General features: G+C 35.3%; 1 protein-coding gene across 5 annotated transcripts in view; it reads left to right on the top strand.

Moving 5' to 3' along the window:
* Positions 1–20977, top strand: part of GRM8 (glutamate metabotropic receptor 8) — a 320010-nt gene that overhangs the window by 174225 nt on the left and 124808 nt on the right. For all 5 annotated transcript variants that reach the window (XM_077179022.1, XM_077179021.1, XM_077179025.1 and 2 more), the window contains one exon: positions 20255–20455. In XM_077179022.1, coding sequence (XP_077035137.1) covers positions 20255–20455 — 201 coding nt within the window. The remainder of the gene's footprint in view (positions 1–20254; positions 20456–20977) is intronic.

Here is a 20977-nt window from a genome sequence, read left to right as displayed (position 1 = left end):
CCATGCAGGATGGGAATAGGGAGGAAAGGAATGAAAAACATCAACCTCTTAATACACCAAAAAGCTGTGTGCTTAGCACTCACTGTGTTTCTATATGTTGTGCAACTGCAATGACTTTTACAGGGCTGGCATCTTTACACAGAATACTGTTATAAAAAGACAGGTTAATGAGCCTGTCCTTCTGCTAAAAGTTCTTATTCCTCTGGGAGAGTACACAGGGAAACAGAATGCAAATGTGTGTGTCTATATATATATATATATATATATATATATATATATATGTATACATATACCTACTACAGCATTCAAAATACCATGGCTGAATTATCTAGACCACTGAATCTGAAAGAAACTTGTTAGTGAGAAAGGTGGGCTATTTTGAGGATATGTCAGATACCATAAAGGGTTTATGATGACTGCTGCAACCATAATTCAGAATAGTCTCTTTTCTCTGCTCTTTACTGATCTTTCATATTACCTGTAAGTCTGTCTAAGTCTGTGGAAGTAATGAAATGGGGATGGTGTAATTGCTTTCCTTAAGCATCTCTTCTTGGCTGTGTGCTTGAGATGAATCCAAACCAGTAATAAATGTAATAGCCTTGTGGAGTAAAGACAGGTGAATTGAAATCCCTCCCACCTAAAGAACTCCCCGTGCATGTCTCCTGATTGGACCGAGGGGATACACTCAGCCCGGTTTCATTGACATCTATAATGCATTCTTGGCTCATTCTGGTCTTGCAAAGGCAAACACTAGTTTATTTATATTGTAACTTTGATTCATTATCAAGTCAGAAGGAAATACAGGGAAATTTGTATTCCTGTGTACAATTTGTGGGTTTTTTTTCCCAGAGTTTAACTCTTAATTCCTAATATTTTTGCTTCCCTGTACCCATCACAATCCCTGAAATAGATGCCACATTAAAAAACACAAAAGAATCTAATATTGTAGCATAATTGAGAAAGAACCATGATCCTTTCTTTTTGACAATCATATTTTCCAAATCTCAAGTGAAAGTGAAGCATAGCATGCTTCACATGACACTCCATCATTAAATAAGGAAGTTCTAATGAAAATAATTGAGCAATGGCTGCCCTTTCTGTGTCACTTTTATATGGCCCATTAATTCTGCCAAGTCTGTGTAAGAGTCACTATTATCAACTTACAAAGATAATCAAGCATTAATCTTAAATCAGTAGTTCATTATTTTAAAACTCATTTTATGACTAGTGGGTTGACTTACATGATCTAATAGGGTACTTCTTGATTTTAATGAGTGAGAAATTTTACTTTAGAACTGAGTGAAATGAGAGACCTGTCAATGTATTTTAATAATGATATTCTTAAACTTAATAATTAGAAATTACTCTAAGAGAAAAAAATTCATCTTTCCTGGTTTTATTTTGGAATGGAGAAATAGTTTCCCTCCAAAACATTATCAAAATATTTATGGGAATTAAAGCTGAAGACATTTTAGTAATAATTTCAGTAAAAGCTGAACTACCTGCTGATTGAACATGTTATTCACAATATGTCATGTAAATGGCTGGACTTGCTGTTTATTTTACTCAGTTTGTCAGAAATGTGTCATTCAAAGGCTAGCTAAAGTACAGCTAGTAAATCACCTAAACTCAGAAATTCTACTATTGATGCAGTGTGCTGAAGTGTACTTGAGAGAGTTTATTTTAAGTCACCATAGGTGTCATGCAGTACTTAGTACTGAGTCATAGCTAAGATATTTCTATCTAAGATATTTCTATCTAAGATATTTCATAGGATATTTGTTTTCACAAATTTTTCCTAGTAAATACCAAATTTTTCTCATTATGAAGCTAGACAACTTTGGGATCAAATTTTCATGCAGCCTTAAGGAATTTTTGGGCCTTTTATGTCTATTGATAACAAAATGTTTCAATGGACAACTTGAAAAACTTAAACTTGAAGGAGACATGGTACTAGTTTTACTGATTTTCCCCAAAACTGTATGACAGATATGTGCTGAGAGAACTTGGAGGCAAAATTTCTAAAATTTGCAAAGCTGTGTTTATTAGGGCTTTATGTAAACCACTGTCCATGTTTGAAGTACTTTATCACTTTCTTCTTCTGAGGTATAAGGTCAGATGTCTTGCTGAAATTTTTCTGTCAGGTTGATAAAGTCGTAGGCTTCTGATGAAGGACACTATTCAGCAGACTGCATAGGGATTCAAAAGCTTTTGGCTCACATGCTCACCAGCTATCAATGATTGCCCCACTGGTACCAAGAAACAGTCCCTTAGATTAAAAAAATTTAGGACTCGGAAATGAAGCTAAATTCAAGCTCTCTTTGTCTTGCTCAGAAAATATATTTGTAATACATTATATCTGTCTTACGAAACTTAATGTTTAATTAACTAGAGTGTTATTATGACTTCATTAACAAGAATATAATCAGAAAATATCTATTAAAAGGCAAACCCAAGCAATCCTTTGGAATTGAAAGAATTAAAAGATTTCCTGTTTTCTGTGAAGATACCAAGCAGTACTTCCATAGTTAAATGAATAAATGTCTCTCTCAATAGTGAAGTATTTACACCAAGAACCAAAATGTAAATTAGTTGAATCCATTTCCATTGTCCAAAGTAGCTGAAAATTGAAAAGTAAAAGCTTAAATGAAAACATATAGTCAGAACTGGGAAATTTTATATTTATTTTTTAAATCATTGTATTGTGCTTAAATATTCTGATAAATATTTACTGCATTTGCATTTGATGCAGCTTGGAAAAGCACTATTCTACAAGAAGGATAGTTATATAATGCATTGCAAAGAAATTATAAATACAGGCAATTTACAGTGGATGAAGATTCGCCTCTCATATTGTATATAAATGTATTGTATCTGTACAGAAACAAAACTTTATAACATTTAATAGTGTTGGAAAACCATAAAGCACATTTTTTGAAAAGTTTCAGTTCTTTTCATTAGAATAGGCATTTTTGATACACATCTAGAATATGCATAAATATGTATTTTAGTAAAGAAAAGACCTTGTTCGCTGATAGTGTTCCATTTTTATCAGAACAAACAGTTGATTAGATTAATGTAGTTTTTCCTCTTTCTAGAATATGTTCCATCACTTAATTCAAGTGTTTGTATGCTTAAGCTTATTCTGTCCCTTAGAGGGAAATTAATCTTCCAGGCAAGGAGGAGTGACCTGGCTGACCCCAGAGAGCAGGGAAGTTGACACTAACCAGTTGAGACTAGTAGTAATCTCATGCTGTGCAGAAGGTCTAAGTGAACAGTCTGCAAGGTTAATGTGTTAGTATTTCAAGACAGTGTCCTAGGGAAAAAAAAGTAGATAATTAACTCACCCAGAGCCAAAGGCCATTTTGTGTTCCTACTGTCATTATGATGATAGAGATAGACTAAACAGACTTTCTGTTTTGAGAGTCTGTGCTCTGATGAATTATAAAGGCTCAAATCAGAGCAGTGCTTGCCTGTGAACTTAATGCAGTTAAACCGCAGTAGAGCAGAGGGGTGTCCTGAAACTCTTACCTGGTGAACTGTTTTTGTCTCTTGTGGTAACTTTGCCTAATGTGCTTGCATCAGACAATATACAACAAATTTACAATTTATATTATTATCAGTATTAATAATTATATCTACAGTCATGTTGTGGTTACATGCTGGTATGAATATTTTAAATTAGATTTAATTTTTGGTAAAAGAACAAATGGTTAAGCTCTTTAAAGAAAGACTGCAGTTGTCCTTTAAGAGTCTAGAATAAAGAGAAATAAAATAGTAAGATGCTTTGTTGTACTAATAAGGATGCTAAAATTAAAAAAAACCAAAACACAGTCCTCATTGTATTCCTTCTCTTAAATAATGAGTTTTCAGGAACAGCTATCAGCAGTAGAAGCTTAAGAAAAAGGTGAATCATGTGAATCTTTTTATTCAGCGTGTGTGTGATGTTAAAGGAGATTCTGAGTGGTGTAGAAAATAAAAGTTATTGATATTCTTGTGACATCAGGATAATCAGGTCAACTTACTGATAGACATAATTATTTTTGAGTTAGTAATTGAGAACAGTGGCTTGAAAAAAGTTACCCTAGCCTCAGTTCCATGAAGGCAGAAGTGATGCCACTGAGTCCACTTAAACAGTTACATTCTAATAGCATGGGGGGACTGATGGGGCTACTCAGAAGAGTCATCAATCTTTTTGCCACAGTTCTCATCTATACATAAAGTCTCTGTTTCAAAGAAGGCTTCCTCAGCCATGGCTCTCCTTTGCTGGCATGTTCACACTTAGCCTTTGTTTTTGGCTAAAGGATTAGTATAATGTGCTTTGTGCAGACTGGTTGCTCAGAAGACAATTTTGAAGATCAAATCCTGAAAAGGTATTAATTAGGTATGTTTATTTCCTGGGAGAGTTTTACCTAAACTCAAGTCCTTGCATAATACTAATTTTGTGCATTGCATTATAAGATCCTTGTTCCTGTTTTACTGAAACCAGACCAATTTTACAAGTCCACTTGAAGTTATTTTGGATATAGTGGGAATTTATTTTAAATAAATGGATTTAAACTACAGTGGTCCCATTGTTCCTATTTAGCTGCCTTGGTTATGTGGCCTGCCCAAAAGATTTTATGCATTTCTGCCTGCAAACTTTCTAAAGGAAGCAAGGACAAGATAGCACCAAATATGAGCTAGGTGAAGTCAAGTGTTTGGAGACTTGTCCATGCCTCCCCAACCCAGCAGCCTGGAGAGCCAAGCTGAGAGTTGTCGTGGCTTCAGCTGACAAATGTGTGAAGTTATTTGTGGTTATGGCAAATGTTGCTTCCATCCTTTTCATCTAGGGTTAGGAACAACGTTAGTGTTTCAGAGCTCTACAGTATTTCTATCCTTCTCTTTCTGACTTTCTGTGGTAAAACTGGCTCATTCTGGGGCAGCAAAAATTGCTTTTTGCCTACACAGTAGGCAAAAGTAAAGAGTATTTTGGTTTTGCTTGGTTGTCTTGAACTAGCTCTTCACACTGGCATGTCACATGTCACAACTATTCAAATATTTTTCTTCAAAAGCAGCAAGCATTCTGTCACTGATGTCTGGTCTCCTGCACTGATTAAATGCAAGCACCTTGTTCAGTGCAATGCCAGGCCTCTTTAGTCATTTTGTAATGGCATTTGTATATTTTATGCACAGCCTGACACTCACATACATTTTCCATGTCATGCTGGCACACATGTATTTTGAGTACGAGCTGACTCTTCCTTACTCACAGTTCTTGTCATCGCTCTAATCACTACCAGCTTTACTTTCATTTTTTATGATCAAGTAACATCTTAACAATTATTTCCAGAAACCTCAAATAATGCAAAATAAATACAGGTCAGATTCTGCCAGTACATATGCAAAGCTGATTTTTTTGATTTGTGAGACATTTGTTGTTGGATAATCTCTTTTATAAAATAATTTCCACCAAAAAATGGATAGTAAAGATAATGTTCAAACACTCTGAAGCTTAAAAAAAGATTAATAAAATCTACTCCGCCCAGGCAAGAAAAGAGAAAAAGTAAATAAATAATCACTATATATTATTCACTCAATTTATGTGCATATATATAATGTACATTTAATTTTCTTCTTTTTGATAAGGAATCAGTCTATCATAAGTGATAGTGCCATTTTTATCTTTATATCTTTGCATTTCTAAGAATGATTTTTTTTACAATGGTGGAAAAATGTTTAAGAAAGCTGATTACATCCTGTTCTACCAATCACCAAAATAACTAGTTTGAATGCTCTCTATGTAGAGTACATTTTGTTTGATTTTATTATTACAATAAATACTGATGATAACTAATAAATATATCAATAATAAAAATAAATCAATAGGTTTATTAACTTGAAAGAAGCAAATAATCATTCAACAATCACTGTTTTCTGCAAATATTATTGACCAAATCTTCCACTGATGGATGTGGAATGGCATCACTGGGATTACAGTAAGATTTCATTTGTTTTCCTTCAGTGTCCTGGCAAATAATTTGTATGAATCAATGGATAAAATAGAATTCTGAAAACGTTCTTTTACTTGGAAGGAACTACTTATAAACTTCCTGTCCTTCTTTGTTTGACAAGGTTTTCTCAAAGTCAAGGCATTAAGAGGTTGAAATCATAATAGAAGATAACTGGATGCTTTTTTCCTCTTAAGAAGCTGTGACACAAGTTTATAATTGAATTTTGTAAAAAAAAAAATTTTATTTTTTATTTTTAATTTAACCATTTCTCATGCACAGTATGGAATGACTATGTTCTCATGTCTTGCCTTATTTAAAATGAATGAATGAATAAATAAATAAATAATTTTATTTGTCACTCTCCAAGGTGCTTTTTTTAGTAAACTGGCTTCACCACAGTGCTACCTCTGGCTTGTGTCATTGATGAAGAGAGCTGCAGCCTAAGAAATACAGATTTCCAATTCCATAAGGGCAATATAAGCCTGAATATAAAAAGCATGAAGAGAGAACAAATTTATAGCATAGAGCAAGTGCAATAACACTTTCTATCTGTTTGTTTAGGTGTTGCCTTTTTTGTGGGGCCATAATTACATACTGATTACTGCCAGAAAAAAAGATTCTCTCTATGCTGAATGGTAATTACTGTATTACTGTGTTTCACTCCCATCCCTTTCTTTTGCTCTTTTTGACCGTTATCAGCTCTCATTTAGGTTTTAACATGGCTTCTGGGAAACATAAATTTCAATATATTGTTTACATTCCTTAAAATTATGGTCATCTTGTGAATTATGTATCAGCTAGTATATATTACTAACTAATTAACTTAGTGTAACTGTGCATGTACCCATGAGACTGGAGAATGTTAAAATGAAAGGCTGACTACAGCTTCCTTGAGCTACATGATCTAGGTTGTGTTTGAATTTCTATCCCTTCAGGTGACTTCTCTTTGATTAAATTAAGAGAACATCAGAAGCATTCTCCTGTAAGGAAGCAATAAATGTACCCTAACAGAAAATAGTGCAATTCGTCTTAAAAAAGACTCAAAAATCTTTACCTCTCTGACATTCTCACATTACGCCAGATTTTGAGACAAAATTGGAGGGACCATAAATCACCCTTACTCAATTGACTTCCATTGGAACTGAGGTGATTTAGGCCAGCAGAAGAGGTCAGTGCCAAGAGCTGTGAATACTTTCAGCCATGAAACAAGTCACTTGCAGATCATTAGGATGGCTTAAAAAGGATCTTACCAAAGTACATTCTGGCTTTTTTCTCTCTGTTCTTTGAAACTTTGGTATCCACTGAGGTGACAGTGAGTGAGCTCTCTACTGATGAAAATGTTTGAAATGTATTTAACAAGAGACCAGAGTTCTCACCACCACTTTCCATCAATGAACTTTTTTTCCTCTGTTAAAGAATTCCAGGCTCATGGGAGTGAGTGAACACAAAACTCAGTCATATAATTATTGCACTAAGTGATATGGTAGTCACAATAAAAGGCATCCAAATTAGCAAAACTCAATGTAGTGTTCCTCTATCTATGTACCACATCCTTAAATATGCAGATACCTTACCTGGTGAGGTCCAATATAACAATAATTTTAAAATGTTAATTCACCTGGTTTTCTTTCTGCTTTGAACTGTTCTTAATCACCTAAGGACTGAGAAAGTAATCAACAAAAGTTTCTAGAACACTCTCTGTTGTGGATTTCTACATGCTTATCTGCAAGAGCATGTGCACCTGTAGATATGCATATGCACCTGTAGATATGCATATGCCCATAGGCACTTGAGATTGTTCAATAGCATTAGCTAAGACATTTCTGGTGCAGTGGCATCTTAATAGTGGATCATAGGATATTTCAGGTTGGAAAGAACTTCTGGAGGTCTCTAGTCCAACCTCAAGCTCAAAAGAGGATGCTAATTTCCATCCAGGCTTAAGCCACAACACAGGGTCAGCTTGAGGTTGGATCTGGGTGAGTTAGTACTTTATCCATTCAGATTTTGAAAATCTCTGAGGGATCTAGAGAAATGGAATATCTTCTATGGGAAACCGATTCTGTGGTCTGAGCTACCTTATCAGAAAAAAGCTTTTACCAGTCTAAAGCTCCTGTTTCTCATTGCGCCCATAATGTCCTGCACCGTACACCATTGTGGAGAGCATTGGTTCCTCTCCCTGTTTGGATTTGCTCTTTGAGGGACTTGACCCACCATTTCTTCTCTAGGCTGACCAAAGCCTTGTCCTTCATCCTTTCCTCACAGGGCATGTGATTCATCCCCATGAATGTCTTGATGGCTGTCTGCTGAACATCCTTCAGTTTATTGATGTATTTCCTATATAGAAGGGCTCAAAACACATTTACACATCTAATCTACTGGTGAAACACCTAAAAGATTTGGAGAATTTTCCCATCAGCCTGCACACTAAAGGTTATGATATAAGTTATAAGAATAAGGAGAAATTAAATAGCCTTGATAAAATGAGTTCAAACTGCAGTTAGTAAATTGGAACATGAACTGCACAAGATTTTGGCATTCTGCAGAGGAGTTTGGATTACTTCAAAAGTAAATCCATAGCTGAAAAAATATATTTTGAGAAAGTAGATGGAAACATTTCAGTTTTGTTTAAGCTCAGGACTGTTGACCAGCCTTTGGTTCCTAAACTAAGCTTATGACAATGTAGTGGTTATTATGAGTGGTCTTTTTTTAAATTATAGTAGCAGAATACCTAAAAAATCCCATCCTTCTCATCTGATTTTCAAGTGCATGAAAACAACCAAGCAGGTTCTCACTGTCTCAGTATTACAGTGACATGCACACCTGATTGAAGATCTGGTTTTTTGGGGTACATATTGTCAGCAGGCTTAGAATACTGTTAAAAGATGTAGCCTGAATGGCAAGACTGAAGCCTTACTGCGCTGACAGCTGCTCATACTAGGGGACTTGCTGATTTAGATATGCAAAATACAGCAATGTGTGTACTTCCTGTCAAGAGAAAGACTGTGCTTTAACAGCATTTTGCATATTATTATTGTTATTACTGTTATTGTTATTAATATTAATAATATTAATAATAATACTATTACTATTATTATTATTAGTGTACTAGCACCTAAAAAGGAGAGTTTTGATTGATGAGAAAGTCCTTAATCACTAGCATTTTTAAGCAGAAGATGAGTATCAATCAGGTGCTAAGCCAAGGGTGAATTTGGTGGACTCAGATTTATTTGTTGGATTCATCCCCTGTGAGGAATTAAACTTGTTTGTACCATGAATTCTTGATGGCCCTTGGCAGAGCATAAAGTCCCTCAGATTCTCAAGATGGCTTTGGTTTTATTTTTGTGAAATATATACTTCAGATATTTTGGTAGAGTATTGAGTTTTTAAGGTGTTTACATGGCTAAACACACTTTTGAATACTTTTTAAATTAGATGCCTGAAGTGTACAGTAGGGACCTTTTCTGGGGGTTGTTTGTTGCTTAGTCACAGGTATCTTGTTCAGCACCATCTAATTTAGCATGTCTCAGCCAAGGTAATGCTCAGATTTGCTGCAAAAGCCCTGACAGCATATCTATTTCCCTCCAACTCCAAAACACCATCTCCAGACAAGCCTCTTTCCTCTCTCTTCAGCTATTTGTAGATAACTGTCCAGATTCACACAGGGGGAGAAAGCAGAGCAAATTGATTCTTTCTATCCAAAAGGGACAGGACTGCCATAAGGGGACATTTCTTTGTGTTGCTTACTGTCACTGTTTTGCCCCGGTGAGGATGGGATATGTGCAGCTGTAAGAGTGCTGCCAATGGAGTGTGTACAGCCAACCTGCTCAAGGAACAGGCGCCTGTAATGTCCCTAATTTAGCAATTTTAGCAATGAAGCCAATCACTTCTAATTAGTTTGTGATTAAAGAAGTAGCTGTCTTCTAGGCTGTGCAAAGAGTACTGGGTAAACTGTCTTCCAGTTTTAGACTGAAATCCCCCTCCAGAAGGCAATCGTCCATGTCCTGTTCATGCCATCAAGCAGTCCATTAACTAGCTGCTTAGTTCTAATTGATGGTGCTTTTATTTTTATCAGGTCCTGAAAAAACACCTTTAATTAGACTAGTGAGGAAATTACAGATTTTCACCTGTGGAAAATCATGAATTTCAGCATGATGTCTACACATCTTGTAGAAGAAAATTAGGTTTCACCATCTCCAGTAAATAACATAGGTTTACTTTGACAGTAATACATGACAAAATTATAGCCTACAGCAATCCAAACTTCTTGAACCCATGTTTTCTATTTTGACTGTCAAAAATTACCTCTTGTCATACAGAAAAATATAAAACAAAAAAAGTATTTAATTCTCTATAACCATGCAGCATCTTTCCAACTGGCTACACAAAGTGAAGTCTACTATTTCTTTTCCTCGTCATACCCTACTTCTGGCAGTGTGATGGGGTCATTAAAATGGGACAGAGAAGGAAGAGACAGTGGATAGGGAAAATGAAAAAGGTAATGCAACATTTTCTTCAGCTTTTAATATTGAAAAATGTTACTATTGGATCTTTTACATGCTTAAATTCATAGTTGTTCCTTTGCTGTGAAAAGTATGATTTCATTGCTTTCCTTTTTCGGTTGCAGTTGAAAAAATTCTCCCACTACTCCTTCCTGAAAAAACCCCACTCTTTTCTCACATACAAATTCTGTCATGAATACTTCTATCTTGTCTAGCTCTAAAAATTTCCTCTTGGAATTTTGATACTGTGAAACCCAGCAGCAACCTGGAGTTAAATTACTTTAAGATTCATTATTACATTTATTTTCATTTTAAATTGGTTTTTATGACATTTGTTTTGAATTTTTTTTTCCTACTTGTCTCCTTAGCAGTAACATGGAGCCTTGTGAAGTAATTCAAATGTGACATATAGGTATTGTCAATCCTTGCAACAATTGTAAGAAAATAGAACAACTTAATTTTTTCTTATTCTCACAGCAGCTGACTAAACAGTAGGTAGTATGTGAGACACTGTTTTAAATACCATACATATTTATCTTGCACAGCACTAGTTCTCTACTAGATAACTATATAGTTTAAGCTAGGTACACAAGAAAGTCTGTTCAGGGGAGCACTTCAACTTGTTTTCCTAAATGCTGGTTTTTGGAGAGGGTAAGTGTTTTCTTTGAAATAAAAAACTTTTCTTTAGGTTTGACAATTAACTGTTACATGGCTAAAGCTGCATGAGATGCATCCTACCTCAGCTACCAACTGCAAATACACAGAGCTGATGAACACTCCCTTCCAGGAGCAACCAAAGTTATTCAGTACTTCATGTGAATCATGGCATCAAAACACTTAGTCTGAGTGGGAATTCACAGTACATTCCAAATCTATATTTAAATTCTCTGCATCAAAAAGCTATCAAATATTCATTGCAGAAATGGCTCTGTTAGGATGTTGCTGTCCCTTAGCTTGCCAGAGCCAAGCCAGAGCAGGCATCAAGCCCACATTACCTTCATGGTAAATCAGCCCAGCACTCTGATATCAGAAAAGGGACTTTTACATAAAGCTCCTTCCATGGAAGGAGCTCCAACTGAAGAGGCCTTGAATTTCTAAAGTATCTATGGCTGATGAAAAGGGCACATAAACATCTCAATCTGCTACTTTGATAAATAGCTGACTACAAATAGTTTGCAGCCTGCATTGTTCTCTGCTCTTTTGGAGCTTCTCATCAAAATAAGAAAGTTGCTTGAACCTGTATTTAGTAGTAGTTAATATGATTAGTTTAGATGTTGCAATATTTTTGGTGAAGTCTTGATGCAGCTTTACTCTTTAGTCTCCAAATAGACTCATAAAATATAGTGGCCACAAATGCTTCAGAAAGTGATGTGCTTGGATGCTTATTTTTCTGTATATACTTCCAAAAAATGCTTTCTAATTGCAAGGAAGTCCTTTCTTAAGCATGATGTCAATCAAGTTTTTAAATAAAAATAATACTCCTGAGGACAAAAGTCCCTTCAGTTGCTTGTCTGAACCTTAAATTTGAAAGCTCTCATGGTCAATAAGCAGAAGAAAGGATTTTTATACGTACTGCTGTATGCCTTGAAGGTCCTCTGAGTTTAAATGCTAGCAGAAAATGAATAAATTCAGTTACTTTTACTGAATCTTTACTCTTGCTGATAGCCTTTGCTGTAGGCTTTGGAGTTATACCCTGAAGTCTGCATAGAATTGCTTGCAGCCTGTGAGGTTTTAAAATGGTACCAGTTATTTTAGCCTATGTGCCTGGACTAGTTACACTAGCAATTTCTTCCATGGTTAGAAATTCCCATGGGTAATTTCTGTTGGAAAATGTAGATCCTATTGACACACTTACCTCGAGATACAATTTGTTTCAAACTTGAGAAATTCAGCAAATTATTTGGTTGCCTGCTCATGCTAACACTAGTACTGACAGTATTCTGACGGAGCATAAAGTTTGTCCAACATTTAAAATGTTTTCAGTAAGGTAGTCCTTAGATCTTCATGTCAGTGAACACTAAGAAAATTTTTCTTTTATCTTCATGTTATTTTGTTCAGAAATAACAAAACTAAAACTTTTGACGTGGTTTCATTATGAAAAATGCATCTCTTTTTATATTTAAAACATTTTTCCTGTACTGTTTTGATTTGGTGAAAAATCAGTAAAGCAACATATTCACAAACCAAGCTGACAAATTTTGAGGTTGAAATTCCTTATTTTTGCTTAGAATTTAGGGAATGTTAATGGTAAAACTCATTATTTTAGATTTGAAGCATAATTTCATGTGTTACTAGATACTGATATATGTACAATAAAATCTTAAATGTGACAACTTGACCTTGTGCATTCAATTTTTACTGTTACAAGTAAAGAAAAATAGACATGATTAGAAGGTTTAAAAAAGTGCGATACTATACTATAATAATAATTCCCACTCAGACTAAGTGTTTTGATGCCATGAAACAGCCTAGCATTAATATGTACTAAAACTAGAAGTATAGAAGAATGAAGGAGAAAATGGATCATGAATACTTCTCAATGATATATGGTAGGAAATTTGAAGAAGTATAGCAGTCTAGCAAAACTGATAAACCTCTAATTTCAGTGTCTTTCCTAAAATAAAAACAGAAGAAGCAAGAGGGGAATGAGTGATCTTTAAATGACCATCTAAATATTTAGGGAACCCTCAGAATACATGCAAATATTATATAGAAATGTTTGCAAAAGTTGGCTGTGGTTTGCTCTCTGGCTTGAAAGCTGGACAAAATCTAATGAAACCTATTGTGGTGTCAGATTTATTTATTACTCTGCATCCTTACTGAGTAATGAAATAGTCTCTCTTCCTTTTATTTAAACTTCCAAAGTGTCTTTCTCTTTTTCTGCAGGTATTTTCTGCTCTCAGGCTATCAGACACATGGTGGTCAGAAAGTGAACCAATGAACCTGATCTCTACTTTTGTAGTTTCCAAGCTGCAATCTGTTTATAACAAGGAAATACAATGTTTGAACACGTTATACCCAATATCAAGTTCTGTTCATACTAAATATTATGTTCCAACATGGGCAATTCCATAGACACTGACCAGTCACATGCCTGAAAGGAATATTGCTTATTCCGCTGTATTCTTTTATCCACATTTCCTTTTAAATGCGTGGTGTGGTTCTTGGTGGGGTTGGATAAGGAGACAACATATCCTATGGTGTATCCTTCTTATTTTAATGTAGACATTGGTGTTTAGCTAAACATTGTCATCATAGCAAATCTTGGCTCAGCAAGATAATTTACACAACACTGTCACTGTTAGATGTAGCAGACTTGTTTTTTAAATGTATGAGAATTCTGTGTGCCTGTGTTCCCCAACTCTGGACACTGTTTCAAGGAGCTATAGTTAAGCAATACTAAGGCACTAATTAGGATAAGGAAATTTTTGCACTCTGGTAATAACATTCAAACTGTTGTTAGAGACTCTCTCAAAGTACATAAATGATAAAATAGAGAATCTTATTTTAGCAACGCAGCCTTAGTTTGCTTTCCTAAGAGAAAACACTAGTGAATGTCACATATAGTAATAGGAGCAAAACACTCCAATATAACTATGATAATGCTTTAATTCCACTTTGGTACATATTACTGTGCATTTGCTAGAAGTGTTTTTCTGAAACATGTGTCTGATTTACTGTGAAAGTCAGGAAAAAGTATATTTCCAATGAAAAATGTCTGTGGGCAGGCCAAGAACTTTTTAGATGCTTCAGTTACAGAATCAAGCAAAAAGAAAGGTTAGTTTTTTGTTTATGGTGATGTTAAAGTAAAAATTATTGGAGCATATTAACTTAATGTGAAATATTCTTTTTGCTATTTTACACTTAAAAAGTGTTTAAAATATGTGAAGTTTCAGTCCAGTTCTGAATAGGAAATTTTTAAAAATATCTGTATAATTATAGGGATTGAAAAGTTTTTTCTCAGACTTTTTCCAACTGGTCTTGCTGCCTTGTAAGTTTTTTTTTATTTTGTATTTTTGGGGTTTTTGTGAGTGAGAGTAAAGAGGCATAGCCCCCAAAAAATTACATCAAGAGACAATTCACTAAATCACAAATCCACATCCATCAGTTGCTGGAGAACAGCAGGCAGTTAAACCGCTTCATTTCACTGTCCCTGCTTCTACATTCTCAATTTTCTTTTTGGAATGGCTGAGAAAATTGATATAATCCTTGGCTTGCTCTCTGAATTGCTTCCTAAACTGACACCAGACTATTACAGAGAAGCCTCAGGTTTTGTGATGCTCTCTGCAAACTAACTCATGCATCACTGTTACCGTACAGCTGTTAGAAAACTCAGCTCCCCCTCCATAAACGTATATCATGCCCTAAAGTTTCAGTAACAGAAGATGATGATCTGCATTATTTGTTCAGAGAGATCAAGCTCCATAATGGGTGAGGAAAACAGCTGAATAATCGGGAAGACTACAATAGGAGCAACATATGCTCCTGGTGCTTCCTGCAGAGCCTGCTGAAATGGCTTAGTTACAGATGCCAGCTTTCTGTGGAAAACACTCTTGCTGCAAAGGTGGGGAGTTCTAACCAATTCTGAAAAATAGAGGATCATCATGCCTGAGCTGAAGAGTGGGAGACCACTTACAAATTACTGTGTTTTAGTTGTGATCGGGATTGGCCCACAGAAACAATCAATTGAACACAATATTTGTCTTTGACTTTCTTTGCTTCCAAGTGCAGCTTAAGTAAAACTGTTCTGAGAGCCAAGTAATGTGGATAAATAATTTAGCAGTAAGTAAAAAAATATGAATTGCAACTATGAAATAAAATATATTACTATATATCTAAAATTCAGACTGGTAAAAACAGAAGTTTGGAAAAATACCCCAACTGTATCAGAGATGGTCCAACTGTCTTTGAGCAGTAATTCTTCACAGGCATATATAAAAAAGGCAGGTAAAGAGAGGCAAATGGAATAAAAACTGTTCATGAGAAAACATTCTAAGACCACTGCAATTTTTTCTCCCCTCTTCCACATTACTTGTCCTCCCACCATTATCACTGGAAATTTCTCCCCTTATTCAAAGCACAATCCCTAAAAGATTTGTTTCCTGGCAAGAATGAGAGGTCACAAGGTCACAAAAGGGTTGGTGGGATTGTGGACAGGAAGGGGGAATACAGGCTCTAGAAAAAAATCTTTTCTTGCCAGTGACAAATCCACAGTAAGGGGATTCTTGGCCCTCCTCATCACTGCTCAGCAAATAGTTCTCACTGGATGAAGGACAAGACATGCCAGTCTAATATTTTGTTTAGTAGGATACTATTCCTGCTCACACTACATCCTCATACCAGCTGTCTCTACTCTTCTAAACTATGGATGTATCACACACTTTTCCTGTGTCCCAAAGCTCTCCAGTGCCCAAAACTTTTCTCAAACCCTGAACGACCAACATTGTTCCAATATGAAGCTCTAACCTGCTGTTGTATACAAGATCCTTGACTTCAGCCTCTTGTTTTCAAGTAACATAAATTAAGATTTTTACTAGATATATGGGATGGAATCGAAAAAATATCAAAATAATCAGGAGAGATAATGTAGGCTGCATGTACATGAATTGCTTTCAATAATACTAAATGGAAACAGATTTGTGAGACAGAAGGAATGGGATTGCTCTGAAATGTTAGGAAACCAGTGATTTTCAGAAATGGTCAGTTAAATTAAAGGTATTGTTCTCCCTTTATGTCACAAGTTACAAGACGGGTATATCCATTTGCTTTATTTAGAATTTTTTATTTTCTTAAGAGAAAAATTACTAGGAACTTTGCTCTGAGGTTTTCGTATTGTCAGGGACTTATATGTGTGCAGAAATTATTTCAAGAGCTTTAAGAATGTCATTAACAATAAGTTTTCTAAAACTTGGATGAATTATGCAACATTTATCACCTACCAGGTTATCGCCCTTCTGGTGAGATCAGCAACTTAAGGTTTGATTTTTTAAGTTACTTATTCCTCTCTCATAGGTGATATCATGTATGAGTTCATTACCTCAGCTATCTTACATTAATCTTTATTTACTTACTGCATGATCTTGAATTTTCAATGAAGATACATTTTAATTTTTTGTTGTAAAGGCCTAATTTATCTTGAGTATGCTCCCTGAAATCTCTTGATTCCCAATTCACACCCATGGAATTGACAATACCACCTGCTTCACCTTCTTCCCCCTCAGACTAGTAGCCCCAGTCACATCCCTATCCACTTAATCCATGTCTCATCTTCCTACTATTATGTTCCTTATCTTTCCCTGCAATAGCTGAGTTACACCATCCTGAGTAGGATTCACATTCATTCCTGCAGCATAAGAAATGCAGGATGAAAAGGGGAAATGATGTGCAGGTATGGAGGCAACACCTCCAGCAACAGTCCAGCTTGTCACTCTTGCTCAGGAGCTGCAAGAGTACTATAGCAGCTCTTCCACATTTACAGGCTTTATGGGATCATTCCTTTGGCTTGCTTTAGTGTTCCCAAAAGAGGTTTCTAGTGGATTGATCCAGGAACAGCTGACATTTCCTGGGCTAGTGTCATTGCTTTCCTAGATCTTCTCAAGCCAAGATGATAGCATTAGTTCTTATGTCTACACACTTTCTTCATTGGTTGGAGAAAATCTTGACACCCTGCTGATGTCAGGTTTGCACTTTTCAACAGCTGGACTGGGAGACCTGCTGGAAAACACCATTGCACATTTCCCTGGATTTCTGTTGTTTTGGAGATCAGGAAGAGATGGTCAGGAACTGGTGAGCCCAGTTCTCATCTCAGTTCTTGACACTGTCAGACCATGGGTCTGCCAACTGCAGGTTTGAGAACTGGGAGTACCTTCTCACTCTCTTTGATAATGACACAGCTTAAGTAATTTTCCAGAGGAAAAACTGTAGGTTGAGAAATTGAAGTGATCATTAAGGAAGCATTAAAACATTTATTTTATGAGGTACAAATTTTTATGTTCCTTCAAGTCACCAGTGTGTGTAGAAACATGCCTTGTAGAGCAGAGAGTCAAGCTATAAATAAACAACTATTCCTTGGCATACAAGTCTGAAGAAAAATTATAATCATGTCTTCCAATCAAGTAATATTATATCTGTAGGAGCTGACCATATTTATGGTTTAGACAATATGCATCATTTTGTTGCTATACATGAACATCTATTTACAGCAGTGCAGCGTAATTTAAGTTGATGAGTTCTTGCCATCCTTATAAATTGTTAGTTTAGATGTTTGAGAACTCCAGAAAGAGAAAATGAAAAGAAAAGTTAAGAAGAAAGAGCTTTTTTTGCTGTGATTTTTAGTTATGCAAAGTGCAGAGACTCCTCTTGTCTATTGCCTTCTGGGTTTAACTGATTTAAATATTGTAATTCTGTGATGGTCCTTACCCCTTTGTATGTATAGAAACACATTCAGTCCCAATAAATTAGGTTTTTCCTCTATAATTCATGTGATAAATTAATTTATAGTAGCATATCTGTGAAGAGTGAAGGTACAATCTCATGCCATGGAAGAAATTTATGCAAAAAAGTTTTATATGTATTTAACTACGGTATAACATAGGGAAGAATAAAATGTTTTTTTTCCCCTTTTAAAATCTGTATCACTTAGTACAATACACTTTCTTAAGTGTTTGCAGCATTTAGTGTTTTATGACTTAGAATTTATTACAGAAAATATTTCCGCTCTGTTTTTCACCAGCTCCCCACCCCTCAGCATACACTTACATCAATTTATGTGATGGGAATTATATTTATCTTGGCAATAAAAATGGATCTCCTTTTAACTCCTCCTGTCCTGCCCATCCTGTTTAGAGAATGTGGAAGCTCTGGCAGTGCATCCAGGTTAGACTGCTCTGTGCCTGCAGCAGTTCTGTAAACTCTGTCCTTCTCTTGTCCCAGAGTCCTTAACAAGGCAGGAGAAATTAAAGTGGAGAGCATGAGCTGTAGCCATCATTTGCTGTTGGAAGGTAGTTCCCAAATGAAATAAGTCAGTAAATTTGTAAACTAATTAGGCTTCATGTTTTCAATCCTTCATGTCCTCTTTTATGTCTGGGCAATGCACTGCAACTAATTGTGTAATTTTCAGCATGTTCAAGGAAAGATTTTTCCTGTTTATTTATTTGCAGTACAGTTGCATTATTCATTAATTATTGTCATTCATTAGAGAGCGTGTCTTAAAAAGTGTCTGTAAAACTACTTGTACAAATCACAAATATGATCTCTCCTTCCTCTTCAAATGGTTTTTAGCTTTTCAAGAAGAAGTGATTTTATGTTTTTTTTTTAACTAATCCCTGAGGAGAAATAATAGCACACCATGATTTTTCAAGGCTATCTATTGCTTCCAGTGCTCAGGGGTGTTTAAAGCACAAACCACTACTGCTTGTCAGATTACAGATTTGTTCATATGTTATTACTGTAGTGCAAGATGGAGGTACTGAAGTGCAGCAGACAAATAGAAGAAAGGTTTCTGAGTATGTTCCCTGGCTTTTTTCCCTTGTCATATGTGCTTGCATACTTTGTGTAAAGAAAGATCTTGTGTCCACTATATTTTCAGACACAAACAGTGTACTTTTATAAATTTGCACTCAGCAAAATTGATACCTTGAACTAATTAAATCCTGTGTTTAGATATAAAAAAGAAACAATAAAAAAGAAAATAGTTAATATTTTTTAAAATTTTGCATAAACGTTTGTCTCATTTCTATATAATCTTAGATAATATGATTGGATTATTTGCAAATTGAATGAGTTGATAACCTGGTAGATAACCTAGGTATCTGTTCAGTTCACTGAGGCAAAAGGAACTTCACAGCATATTTCAGCAGGACAAATTTCGCACCAAGATTTGCCAATCACTTTTTCCGTGGAAAATGAAGATTTGAGCATCAAATCAGCATCTGAATTTCTATTTAGGACATGGGATTTCATGTTGATTCTTTATTTAAAATATAATTTTTCTGATCTTTCTATTTAACGATTCCACTAAGTAATATCATCTATTAACATAAAACTTCTCTTATACTTGGACATAGATGATGAATTTTGGCAATCCTGCAGAATAAAAATTATATGATGTATTGATTTGCTCTGTGCTCCCTCTAAAGGATAAATGTCCCTATAGGAAACAGCAAAGAGTACGTGGTTCTCAATGTGAAGTGTTATTCAATAGTAAATACAGAAAATGTCGTAGAATAAGCAGTTTTCACTATGGAGACAGATGGTCACATCACTTGGCAAGCATTCAGCTTTTTTCCCTGAGATGTTTAAATAATGTTTATCAAACAATAGACAGGGATAAAAATCAAGGTAGCCTTAAATTTATCTAAAGCAGAACAGCAGGCTGCTCTAGAACTGTCCTATAAATGACAATAAACAGCTCTTGAATGAAAATCAATAATGTGGAAAGAGAATTTTTCTACTGTGTTGTAGAAATACATATATCTACATATATTTTTCTTTTAATGATATGTTCTGTCCTCTTTTCTTGCCCAGAAATCAGCATACTGTTTACATACCTGGCAGAGTGTACAATGATTAGAGGCAAAACCAGATGGCCATATTTTTCCTTGTCTTGTTTATTTAGATGATGGATAGATGAATCCCGACTTTACCTGTCAATCCAGCTGTAATTATTTACATTCCAGTGTGAATTTTTGCATGCAAGTGCTCACGCAGGTACACGCTTGTGCACACACCAATAGAAGTAAACTCTTTCTCTTTCTTCCTCAGGCTTAGAAAGAATTGCGAGAGATTCAGCCTATGAACAAGAAGGAAAAGTGCAGTTTGTCATCGATGCAGTGTATTCCATGGCCTATGCCCTGCACAACATGCATAAAGATCTCTGTCCTGGATATATTGGTCTGTGTCCAAGGATGAGCACAACTGATGGTAAAGAACTGCTTAGCTATATCCGGGCCGTAAATTTTAATGGTAAGTTACATGGACTCTTTTTTTGCCCCTCTCTTCTTCAGATGTTCCATAAGTGACAAGTGGGGTTTTATTCTTTATATAGGAAACTTTAAGGCACAGTGGAAAACAGGATTAGAAGCAGTTCTCATTTAATCAGAACTGTGAGTTTTTCCACCTGCTCTGAAACCTCTAGTGTATTTTTCATCTTAACATTTTTCATCCTAACATTAAGCTGCTCCCAAAAGAGGCAGATGTTAAAAATATGAATCTGTCGATCAAAATATTCCAGTGAAAAGCTGCTATTATGGAAACAAATTGAGGACTCATACAAACTTAGTGACAGAGTAAAAATAATTTGACAGTGCTTGCTTATGTATTTGCAAGAAAAAGAATTTAAAAAATACCCTTTTCAAAATTTCCTTCTAAAATTAATTAATAATTTCCTACATAAGTAAATAGTGAAATTGCTTTTGATTTGCATATTTAAATTTCAATTAAAACACTCACTAGCAGTTCCAACCTCTTTTCCATTTCATTGTTTTT

This window comes from Agelaius phoeniceus, chromosome 5 (genome assembly GCF_051311805.1).
Source record: "Agelaius phoeniceus isolate bAgePho1 chromosome 5, bAgePho1.hap1, whole genome shotgun sequence".
NCBI classification, from domain to species: domain Eukaryota; kingdom Metazoa; phylum Chordata; class Aves; order Passeriformes; family Icteridae; genus Agelaius; species Agelaius phoeniceus.
The sequence above is the reverse complement of the archived record's forward strand: the minus strand, read 5'-3'. Positions and strand labels throughout refer to the sequence as shown.